Raw genomic sequence first — 12,922 nt, 5'->3', positions numbered from 1 at the left:
CGAAAAAAGGGCTGGCAGCGAGGCAGGTACTTTCTAGTGATCGGACAGGTGACTACAATGCGTGCTCGTGTCCTGTTTTGCTGACGACTGCTCTAAGCACCTGGCTTGTGCACCTGTATCGTAAGCCACAGCACTGGCGTCAGTTGAATGTGGAAACAGCCAGGAATCTTGTAGGTGTAGCCAACTACGCGATTAACGACCGCAGACGGGTGGACAATCGTTCATCAAGCACGTTGTCGAAAGCCATCTGTTGCGCCTGGGCTGTGCCCTGTTGCCTCTGCTCTGGAGTCTGGCTGCTGCCGAAGTGAGCTAGGAAGGTTTCTCTGCAGTGTGGCACCAAGTCTGAAGTGTGGACATAGTGCAGGAAGTTTGTACCAACACGGAGACTAGAACCCCAAGCTGCTGTTGGTGGCTGTGAATGATTCTGCTACAAATTTGACAGCGATTTGTTCCAGATACCAGCTCACCTGTTAGGACAATTCACCATTTCTAGACACGTATTCGGCAATATCACGGAAAACCTGATGTTGGGGATACCCTTTCGCTTGTGCCATGCATCACTCCCGTTGTCAGGTTACAGCGATCAGACCTGGTCCATCTAGTAATAAACCACCAACCAAATGACAACACGCTGTGCTCACTAGCTACTGGTGGCTTATACAGTATTCCACTGCAGCTTCACACGTAATCTGCCCTTAAAATGCTTGCGGCTGTACAGTAGAGATAAAGAGTTCGATTAACGCAACTTACTTTATCACCTGAAGTTCAGCTAGAAGATTCGCTGTTCATTATTGACTAATTACAACGAGGCAGTGTTCGATGGTGAGAGTGATAGCTAACGGAGGACTATCGCTAGGCTTCTAGTTGACTCCTCCTCTGGTAGAGAAGACCAAGGAGACAATGGTGGACTACTGACAGCTTGGCTTCTTCCTGACTTTCTGGAGTGCATTGTAAGCAGGCATTCACTGGTTAGGTGTCGTCTCGTCTCGTCTCAGCTACTCCAGATGTTGAAGATTAGTCATCCTTCTACAAGGTTGGCACACAAATGGCACTGAAAAATAGTGAGATGACTGTTCCGCTTCTGGTGGCAAATTTGGCTTCATGTGCTCACACACAGCCCTCTGAATGCCCACAGACACACATGATTCTGTTTACCAGCGACAGATGGAAGCCAGCGCAGCAGACTGTCAGCTCCATTGTCGATGAAGACTTAGGCTACCACAGTTCCGACGTAAGTGTTTGAGAAGTACATGGGTTGGATGGAAAGTAGTGGCAAAACCGCCATAAAATAAAGGATGTGTATCACATGCCATGACCACTGTGTGTTTCTGATAGCAAACGATCTGTACAAATAGCGTAGTGAGCGGCGACGGCTGTGTTTGAATCAGTTTCTGTACGTACTGTCTGAAACTGCGGAAGGGCAGTTCGAGCGCCCAAGCAGCATATTTAGGAAACACAAACAAAGTGCATAGATAAAGACTGAAATGGCACATAGTCAGAGCACAACAGCCTCTTGACACAGAGTCCCATCATGCTTGATGCTACATGGCGAACCACATGCACTAGCTCCTGCATACATGGAAGTGGAAAATACTGGAACATTAACCGAATTCACCCGATAGCAGTCTGTGCGATTACGAGCTGTCCACCAAAATGAAGGAATGTCTTCTTGACATGTGCCATAGGGCAGTCCTTGCTAAGAAGTCGGCAGAGATGGACTTGCTGACAGTGTGTGACGCCTTCCATCGGTGTGGGGAAGGTGACCCAGATGCAGGGCACTTACACTGATGGCTTGCACTATTTGGAACGTCTGTCAGCAGGATCATAACTGTGTTGCCACTATTTTTATCCAACCCATGCACTTTTGTACACGAATATAGAAAGCTCTAAAACAAACTGCTGGCAATTACTATTCCATCTTGATGAGTACAGCAAGCAAGAAATACCTGAAGTGTGCTTCATACTTATATGTATATAAGCATCTGAAGACAGCTGCTGTAAGTAGGTACATTCACGCCATTTACAATCTACACATATGTGAAGATTATACAATGGGTCCCTCATTCAGGAACATATTTGATTGGTGGTTGTTTTCTAAAAGGAAGAACGTCCACCAGCCAGTTCCACAGTAGTGCTTTTCTCAGTGGCTGCGATGTTTAACACACGGTGAGGTGACCGAAGTCATCAGATATTAGATATACTGTGTCGAAATTGCTTATGACTGGCGTTGTGCAATAACTCGGCGTGGCATGGGCACAACAAGTCGTTGGAAGTCCCTTGCAGAAATACTGGTCGATGCTGCTTCACAGCCGATCTTAATTGAGAAAGTGTTGCTGGAGCAGGATGTTGTGCACGAGCTCACCTCTCGATTATTACCCAAAAATACTGGATGGGATTCATGTCGGGCAATGTGGGTGGCCAAATAATTCGCTCGAATTGTCCAGAACGAACAGTTGTGGTGCGGTGAGATGACATCGTTGCTTGGGAAGATGACTGCAAATGGTCTCCAATCATCTGAGAACAAAGGAGAGCTCCGCCATGGCACCACCCTTTTGTACCTTGTACCTACCGCCATTTCTATGTGTGCATATTGCTATCCAATGACTTCAGCCACTTCACTGACGAATCGGTGAGTTCTGTGGACTTTGTACAAACCCAACAGTCTGACGCTCCTAATACTGAGATGACAGCAACGTTATTGGCTGTAGCGCGCAATCTTGTAAGACACAACTCGTACCTGGAGTCGGTAAAGGGGTTAGTTAGTAGCAAGTGATACATGCAAATGGGTAGTGTGATGAAGTACGGAGCGATACGAACTGCCAGGAGGAAGATCATTGTTGTGGCTTCCGTTGACCAGTGGAGGAGAACAGAACGCTGGCCGGCCGAAGTGGCTGAGCGGTTCTAGGCGCTACAGTCTGGAGCCGTGCGACCGCTACGGTCGCAGGTTCGAATCCTGCCTCGGGCATGGATGTGTGTGTTGTTCTTAGGTTAGTTAGGTTTAAGTAGTTCTAACTTCTGGGGGACTGATGACCTCATCAGTTAAGTCCCATAGTGCTCAGAGCCATTTGAACCATTTCTGAACAGAACACTGACAGCGCTGTCACCAGCGACAATAATTGACGCTGGAGCGACACCACATCGTATTTTAAGATGATGCCCAGTTCGAGGGGCTGCATAGCCTTTAATCCACACCGCCGGAAATAAAATCGCAGCACCAAGAAGGAGTTCTGTGACACTGACTAAAGTTCGTAGGCATGTTCCTACGTCTAGAAGATGATGTCTATTAGAATTTTGCGCCAGTCGCCTAAGAGTGGAGCTAGTAGTGCCACTATGACACGCTGTGTCGGTCGTGAGAGTTTTCGAGACTGGACGTGGTGGGTTGACGTTAGCGAATGAATGCGATTGACGCTAAAAAGAAATGGCAGGAATGTAAACACTGCATGTGTTTGCTGGTAGTGGTGGTCACGAAAATGTATGGTCGTAGGGAAACTAGGGTCGGGATGACTACGTGACAATACCGACAGGAAAGACTGTGGTGACAGCGTATGGCTCTAGCGCATCGTACTGCACCTGCAGCAGAAACCTCAGCAGCAGTGGGCACGGTAGGGACAGAACGAAATTACAAATCGATTACTTCAAGGACATCTCCAAGTCGGGCGCCCTGCAACGTGAATTCCACTGACAATGAACCTCCGCCACTTGCGGCTTCAGTGGTGTCAAGCGAGCGCTCGTTGGAGAGCAGGGCAGAGGTCGCTTGTACTTTCTGATGAAAGCTGGTTGGGTCTCGGTGCCCACGATAGCCGTGTGTTAGTTACGACGAGACCAGTTGAGGGCCAGCAACCAACCCCGACCTGGAGCTAGGGTCTCGGGAGAGATATCGAATGACAACAGCAGCACTCTCAGGGCTCTCCCACGCAACCTGACTGCAAATATGTACGTCAGTCTGGTGATTCGATCTGTTATGCTGACATTTATGAACGGCATTACAGGGGGTGTTTTCCAACAGGCTGTCGCTCACCCAATGACCGCTGTCGTTATCCAAACGCTCTACAGTGTGTCGACGTGTTACTTGGCCTGCTCGATCACCACATCTCCAATCAAGCACACATTGGACATCATTGGACGATAATTTCAGTGTCATCTCATTTACCGTCCCTGCACTGACCAACCGAGTGCAACAGGCATGGATCGCCATCCCACAAACTGACATGCAGTAACAGTAAAAAAACATTGCTTGCACGTTCGCCTGTCTGCACTCAACGTTCTGCTCATTACAGCGGTTGTTAATTTTCCAGTTCACACTTGAAATGGCTTATCTCGGGATTACTTTTACCTATGATGTTGCAGTGTCAGTCACTTAAATATGTTACCTAGACGAATGTATTCCCGACGTTTCGTCACTCTACATTATTTCTCTTACTTCTACCTGATGAGAAAAATACTTGCAATGTAGCCTATGTCATACTATTACAGGATCTTCACAACATGTAACGATACATTAGTGATGTGTATGCCCTGATTTCTTCTGTCCTTGAAAATAACTTGTATAAAAGTAGAAATCTACACTTCACATGAGAAATTTTAGGCATTTGGTCAACAACATAGCTATCACAGATCGGGTAAAGCGGATCTTTTAATCTGGGGGGAGGGGGAGGGCGGCTTGTCGGGGTGGAATTGGTTAGAACTACTATATAAATCCAAGCCGCAGCTGTTTGTTTCGCGGTACACTGCGGCTGGCTGAGGAGGTGGTCATAAGGAGCCGGCTACCAGAAGTAATGGATTAGCTCAGTCTGTGACAGGCTTTTTAGTGTACAGAGTGCACCGACCAGAAGTGGGAAGTGTGCTGGGTGAGTGGGGATAGACGCGGATGTGTGTGTAGTATGAGAGGAGATTCAAAATAACAGGTGTTTGCTCTGGCAATATTGATAACGAAACTTCCTGGCAGATTCAACTGTGTGCCCGACCGAGACTCGAACTCGAGTCTCGGTGGGCACACACTTTTAATCTGCCAGGAAGTTTCATATCAGCGCACACTCCGCTGCAGAGTGAAAATCTCATTCTGGGATATTGATAACATTCGAATCCCTACCACTCCAACCATCCCTGGCCTTCCGTGGCTGGTGGTAGTGCTTACACACGCGTCCACGACTGCAGTTGCAGCAGAAGTGGAAGTTATCGCCAGTGTGGTTTTCACCGACGTCTGGGCACTAGCGTCGGCGGCGTATGACGAAACTGGTGCACTGTGTGTGTACATCAGGACATGAACGTGTGCAACCTGCCAGTGTTTCGGAGATCTCCGACGTCCTACCATGGCAGCTGCTGCTACGGACTGATGTGTACATCAGGACGTGAACGTGTGCAACCTGCCAGTGTTTCGGAGATCTCCGACGTCCTCCCATGGCAGCTGCAGCTACGGACTGATGTGTACATCAGGACATGAACGTGTGCAACCTGCCAGTGTCTCGGAGATCTCCGACGTCCTCCCATGGCAGCTGCTGATACGGACTGATGTGTACATCAGGACATGAACGTGTGCAACCTGCCAGTGTCTCGGAGATCTCCGACGTCCTCCCATGGCAGCTGCAGCTACGGACTGATGTGTACATCAGGACATGAACGTGTGCAACCTGCCAGTGTCTCGGAGATCTCCGACGTCCTCCCATGGCAGCTGCTGATACGGACTGATGTGTACATCAGGACATGAACGTGTGCAACCTGCCAGTCTTTCGGAGATCTCCGACGTCCTCCCATGGGAGCTGCTGCTACGGACTGATGTGTACATCAGGACGTGAATGTGTGCAACCTGCCAGTGTTTCGGAGATCTCCGACGTCCTCCCATGGCAGCTGCAGCTACGGACTGATGTGTACATCAGGACATGAACGTGTGCAACCTGCCAGTGTCTCGGAGATCTCCGACGCCCTCCCATGGCAGCTGCTGATACGGACTGATGTGTACATCAGTACATGAACGTGTGCAACCTGCCAGTGTTTCGGAGATCTCCGACGTCCTACCATGGCAGCTGCTGCTACGGACTGATGTGTACATCAGGACATGAACGTGTGCAACCTGCCACTGTTTCGGAGATCTCCGACGTTCTCCCATGGCAGCTGCTGCTACGGACTGATGTGTACATCAGGACATGAACGTGTGCAACCTGCCAAGGTTTCGGAGATCTCCGACGTCCTACCATGGCAGCTGCTGCTACGGACTGATGTGTACATCAGGACATGAACGTGTGCAACCTGCCAGTGTTTCGGAGATCTCCGACGTCCTACCATGGCAGCTGCTGCTACGGACTGATGTGTACATCAGGACATGAACGTGTGCAACCTGCCACTGTTTCGGAGATCTCCGACGTTCTCCCATGGCAGCTGCTGCTACGGACTGATGTGTACATCAGTACATGAACGTGTGCAACCTGCCAGTGTCTCGGAGATCTCCGACGCCCTCCCATGGCAGCTGCTGATACGGACTGATGTGTACATCAGTACATGAACGTGTGCAACCTGCCAGTGTTTCGGAGATCTCCGACGTCCTCCCATGGCAGCTGCTGCTACGAGCTGATGTGTACATCAGGACATGAACGTGTGCAACCTGCCAGTGTTTCGGAGTTCTCCGGCGTCCTCCCATGGCAGCTGCTGCTACGGACTGTTGTGTACATCAGGACATGAATGTGTGCAACCTGCCAGTGTTTCGGAGATCTCCGACGTCCTACCATGGCAGCTGCTGCTACGGACTGATGTGTACATCAGGACGTGAACGTGTGCAACCTGCCAGTGTTTCGGAGATCTCCGACGTCCTCCCGTGGGAGCTGCTGCTACGGACTGATGTGTACATCAGGACGTGAACGTGTGCAACCTGCCAGTGTTTCGGAGATCTCCGACGTCCTCCCATGGCAGCTGCAGCTACGGACTAATGTGTACATCAGGACATGAACGTGTGCAACCTGCCAGTGTCTCGGAGATCTCCGACGTCCTCCCATGGCAGCTGCTGATACGGACTGATGTGTACATCAGTACATGAACGTGTGCAACCTGCCAGTGTTTCGGAGATCTCCGACGTCCTACCATGGCAGCTGCTGCTACGGACTGATGTGTACATCAGGACATGAACGTGTGCAACCTGCCAGTGTTTCAGAGATCTCCGACGTTCTCCCATGGCAGCTGCTGCTACGGACTAATGTGTACATCAGGACATGAACGTGTGCAACCTGCCAGTGTTTCAGAGAAATCCGATGTCCGACCATGGCAGCTGCTGCTACGGACTGATGTGTACATCAGGACATGAACGTGTGCAACCTGCCAGTGTTTCGGAGTTCTCCGGCGTCCTCCCATGGCAGCTGCTGCTACGGACTGATGTGTACATCAGGACATGAACGTGTGCAACCTGCCAGTGTTTCGGAGATCTCCGATGTCCTCCCATGGCAGCTGCTGCTACGGACTGATGTGTAGGTCAGGACATGAACGTGTGCAACCTGCCAGTGTTTCGGAAATCTCCGACTTCCTCCCATGGCAGTTGCTGCTACGGACTGATGTGTACATCAGGACATGAACGTGTGCAACCTGCCAGTGTTTCGGAGATCTCCGACGTCCTCCCATGGCAGCTGCTGCTAGGGACTGATGTGTACATCAGGACATGAACGTGTGCAACCTGCCAGTGTTTCGGAGATCTCCGACGTCCTACCATGGCAGCTGCTGATACGGACTGATGTGTACATCAGGACATGAACGTGTGCAACCTGCCAGTGTTTCAGAGAAATCCGACGTCCTCTCATGGCAGCTGCTGCTACGAGCTGATGTGTACATCAGGACATGAACGTGTGCAACCTGTCAGTGTTCGGAGATCTCCGACGTCCTCCCATGGCAGCTGCAGCTACGGACTGATGTGTACATCAGGACATGAACGTGTGCAACCTGCCAGTGTTTCGGAGATCTCCGACGTCCTCCCATGGCAGCTGCTGCTACGGACTGATGTGTACATCAGGACATGAACGTGTGCAACCTGCCAGTGTTTCGGAGATCTCCGACGTCCTACCATGGCAGCTGCTGCTACGGACTGATGTGTACATCAGGACATGAACGTGAGCAATCTGCCAGTGTTTCAGAGAAATCCGACGTCCTCCCATGGCAGCTGCTGCTACGAACTGATGTGTACATCAGGACATGAACGGGTGCAACCTGCCAGTGTTTCGGAGTTCTCCGGCGTCCTCCCATGGCAGCTGCTGCTACGGACTGATGTGTACATCAGGACATGAACGTGTGCAACCTGCCAGTGTTTCGGAGATCTCCGACGTCCTCCCATGGCAGCTGCTGCTACGGACTGATGTGTACATCAGGACGTGAACGTGTGCAACCTGCCAGTGTTTCGGAGATCTCCGACGTCCTCCCATGGCAGCTGCTGCTACGGACTGATGTGTACATCAGGACATGAACGTGTGCAACCTGCCAGTGTTTCGGAGATCTCCGACGTCCTCCCATGGCAGCTGCTGCTACGGACTGATGTGTACATCAGGACATGAGCGTGTGCAACCTGCCAGTGTTTCGGAGATCTCCGACGTCCTCCCATGGCAGCTGCTGCTACGGACTGATGTGTACATCAGGACATGAACGTGTGCAACCTGCCAGTGTTTCGGAGATCTCCGACGTCCTCCCATGGCAGCTGCTACTACGGACTGATTTGTGCTTAACTGTGTCGTGCTTAGTGCTTGCCAGTACATCGCAATGGACTCTGTCTTGCAGTGGTATTTGCTTGTTTCTCTATAGTATCCGTAATATGCCCTTCCTCGTTCTGAATGTAGTGGAGAGAACCAATTTAGGCTTTCCACAGTGTTTTAAAAACCCAGTCCTGGCATAAAATTCCCAATTGGCAATGATCTCTGATACCTAGCCATGACGACCTATTGCTCCTGATTAGATCGCTCTTGAAGTGTGTCATGTTTAGAGTCTCTCAGTACATCACAGTGGACTCTGCGGTGTAGAGGTATTTGTTGTTCTTGCCTCTGTAACGTCATGTGGGAGATCTTCCTCCTCCTCGTGCACCTTCTCATCCTCCTCCTTCTTCTCCTGCACCCTTGTTCCTGGTGTACCTGAGAGAACCTGTCAGTTTAGGAATTCTGTAGTACTTTTGAATAAGAAAATACACATAGAAGGCCTGTAGTCCTCAGGGAACCCAAAACCATTATGGTATGCACATCGAAATTTGAAATTCCAAATATTTCATACATCACCACTTCCAGTTGTGATGTCAAATAATAATAGGTTTAGATTATTTAATGACATTTCTCGCCAAGAGCATAATACAATTGTTTATGTGTGCAAAGTATGGTGCAGCATTCTTCATTATTAGTTTTAAACTGTGTGTGTTTGAAGCAAATTATTTAAGTGCCTATATTAAGCATTTAATTAATATCTTCTGAAGCAACATTTGTAACATTTTCAAAATATGATATTCCACTCCAGACTTAATAACTTCTGAAGCACTGCAGCGCTTCATGAAGTGTATTACAAGAATGCGCACATGGATGGCTGGGGCAGTGGGTGGAGTGAAAAAGTGCTGCAGTTATTAGAATATCCCATGCTCATTCATGACCAAACCAGTTAGCTCTCTCTCTCTCTCTCTCTCTCTCTCTCTCTCTCTCTCTCTCTTTGTAGCCAACAATCACTTTTTTTTCTTTTACTATATTTCCAGTCAGCCTGCAATTAGCTTTGTGTTGTCCTGAATTTTTGTGTGTTTCTTTGTTTGTTTGTTTGTGTGCCGCTACCATTGCTGCACGAGAGACATTCGCTAACGATATAGTGCACAGGATTGATGACGGCGATATGCATGTGCGCAGCATTTAGTTTACTGACGAAGATTATTTTAACTTGAACGGCTTCGTCAATAAACAGAACTGGCGCATATGGAAAACCGAAAAGCCCCATGTTGCAGTCCCATTGTCCCTGCATCCTCAAAAATACTGGTCTGGGCCGCCATTTCTTCCAAAGGAATCATTGGCCCATTTTTCAGATCTGAAACGATTACTGCATCACGCTACCTGGACATTCTTCGTGAATTTTTGGCAGTACAAACTGCCTTAGACAACACTGCGAACACCTCGTGGTTTATGCAACATGGTGCCCGGCCACATCGCACTGCCGACGTCTTTAATTTCCTGAATGAATATTTCGATGATCTTGTGATTGCTTTGGGCTATCCGAAACATACAGGAGGCGGCGTGGATTGGCCTCACTATTCGCCAGACATGAACCCCTGTGACTTCTTTCTGTGGGGACACTTGAAAGACCAGGTGTACCGCCAGAATCCAGAAACAATTGAACAGCTGAAGCAGTACATCTCATCTGCATGTGAAGCCATTCCGCCAGACACGTTGTCAAAGGTTTCGGGTAATTTCATTCAGAGACTACGCCATATTATTGCTACGCATGGTGGATATGTGGAAAATATCGTACTATAGAGTTTCCCAGACCGCAGCGCCATCTGTTGTTGACAATTGTAACTACTGTAATTTCGAAAGTTTGTCTGCCTGAAAATGTACTGCTGTCCCAAGCATATTGCAACAAACGGTGTATTTCTATCGCTGCTCGTTTAGTTTGTATTGTCGTTTCAAATATACCGGTCATTTTTGAAACTCCCTGTAGTATGACACAGTGGCCGACGAAGCAAAGGAAAATCGCGAGGATTAGACTAATAGAAACCTCGAAATTAAAAGTTCCCGATACTTACTGAGCAGACGTGTATACAGTAAATAACAAAGTATGGAAATGGTGCTCCGAGATTAACAGATGGGCAGGAAATCATAGTTGGCGATTATAAACTAGTCAGGAGAAAAGAACACATGATGCATTGGCTAACGCTTGATAACAAAGACAAAATGTGTAAAGCCATTGTGTTAGGCCAGTTGACTGGAAGGCACTCACTCGTCGCCGCCATCGCCGCCAGCAGGGCAGCCGCGAGTGCACAGTGGGAGCGCGTGGCCATAGCTGCCGCCGCCGGCGCCTGCTCTGCTGCCGTTGCTGGCACCGCCTGGCGGCGGCAGCCTCGCGCACTGGCGAGCCACCTGGCGGCGTCGTGCCGAAACAGGTGTGTGCGAGCGCAGCACACTAGGACGGAGGCACTCGGGGGAAGGCAGAGGACAGAGTACTATAAGGCAGGGCCCGTGAACGAGTATCTCGAAAGCGGCTAAGCTGGTCGAATGTTCACGTGCTACTATCGTAAGCTTCGTCAGAAGGAAGGAAGACAGCGAAAATACCACTAGTCGCTAAATCGTTGGGCGCCCATGACTCTTCATACAAAGTACTGTTTGGAGGCTTCTCTGCCTTGTGCATTTTCTTTGCCGTTCTGAGTCCAATGCCGTAATCCCCTTACACGGCGAAAATATTTGTGGATACCTCCACTGCTGTCACTCACTACTGAACTCAAACAGAAGAATGTTCCCATTTCCTCAGTTGGAACTCCATTTTCTAGCATCCAGAGCTCCACTCAGTATCTCCAGGTGATAAAATTACAAAATGTATACTCAAACAGCAACAATAAACCACAAATGGAAAATGACAATTAGTACATAAACCCATAGCAACACGCTAAACAACAACGCTACGAATTTATGCACTATTCTTATACTTCATTGTAAAACATCGAGTAGCTCTCACAGTTATTTTATACTCAGCTCTGTCATAGATTTGACTTGGAATCCATCAAAATGATAGACTAGGAGAATGTGCAGTATGTAATCTGGTATGCAGAATTCAAAACTGTGGTAATGCTATCACATAATTATAGACGCCATTTTAGCAGAACACGACCTCAAAAATTAGCACACTGTGGTGGGTCAAAAACTTTAAAAGGTAGACCTTTCTCTAAACAGAGTCCACACCCTACCACACACACACACTCCTGCAGTGGCTCAAGCACATGTTGTCATCTTGAAAGCAGCCAAAGTGGTGGTGTGCTGCGACTTCACATGACAGTTGGAATGTGCACGACGCGCTTCCTGGTAAGTGGCTGAACCGTGACGGCCTGGATGTCACACCATTAGACTTCTGTTTGTGGTGTTACGTCAAGGATTCTGTGTAGACGACGTTGGTCGATGACATTCCTACCCTTCGTGCTAGTATCACTGATGCAATCCGAAGTCTTCATGATTCAATACTGACCCTTCGCCGGCCATTGTGGCTGTGCGGTTGTAGGTGCTTCAGTCCAAAACCGTGCTGCTGCTACGATCTCATGTTCGAATCCTGTTTTGGCCTACGTTTAAGTAGTTCTAAGCGTAGGGGCCTGATGACCTCACATGTTAAGTCCCATAGTGCTCAGAGCCATTTGAAACATTTTCAACTGACCCTGAATGGGCAGAAATTGAATTCGCCTTATTGTGCTATGAGCGACGAGTGGGGCACACATTGTAAGTCTGACACAATCGAAAAAAAAATCTCTTAGAGCAGCTAATCGTTTTACAGCAAACCGCGATGATCTTTCACGAATAGGTTCCAACTTATAAGTTTTTGAAGCCATACGGGACCTCATCAACTCCCTGTATTTAATTGCAGCTCCGAGGCAAAGCCGATAGCAGTATGCGTGTTGTTCATCTGTCATCTGATGTTGGTGATACTGTAAGTACAGACGATGATTTAAGTAGAGGGAAACTTGCAGGCTCACTGTAATGTCAGTAGTATTGATGTTCTCAACCCTACAGTGTATTCCACTTTATGTAACGAGCGCCGATGCGGAAGCAAATTTATTGCAAAATGTTGGATATGCAGGGTACACTACAGCTCAGCCCGTAGAAAATGAAGGAAGTGATTCTACGTTTCGTAATTCTGATGAGCACCAAGTCATGAGGGGAAGCAATTTCTCTCCAGAAAAAATCAGTTATTGGGGAAAATATATTAACACCGATTTGTAGTACTGAAAATGTGATGATAGCAC

The 12,922-nt window shown here is 48.6% G+C and overlaps 1 protein-coding gene across 2 annotated transcripts in view; it reads right to left on the bottom strand.

The window, feature by feature from the left end:
* The window catches only part of LOC126291554 (serine protease 1-like), a 212,735-nt gene extending 201,737 nt beyond the window's left edge, over positions 1 to 10,998 (bottom strand). The window contains exon 1 of one of the 2 annotated variants that reach the window (XM_049985066.1): positions 10,918 to 10,998. In XM_049985066.1, coding sequence (XP_049841023.1) covers positions 10,918 to 10,978 — 61 coding nt within the window. In that variant the 5' untranslated portion in view covers positions 10,979 to 10,998. The remainder of the gene's footprint in view (positions 1 to 10,917) is intronic. The other variant, XM_049985065.1, reaches the window with a different exon arrangement.
* Positions 10,999 to 12,922: the final 1,924 nt, after the last annotated feature.

Source organism: Schistocerca gregaria, chromosome 9 (genome assembly GCF_023897955.1).
Source record: "Schistocerca gregaria isolate iqSchGreg1 chromosome 9, iqSchGreg1.2, whole genome shotgun sequence".
Taxonomy (NCBI): domain Eukaryota; kingdom Metazoa; phylum Arthropoda; class Insecta; order Orthoptera; family Acrididae; genus Schistocerca; species Schistocerca gregaria.
The sequence above is the reverse complement of the archived record's forward strand: the minus strand, read 5'-3'. Positions and strand labels throughout refer to the sequence as shown.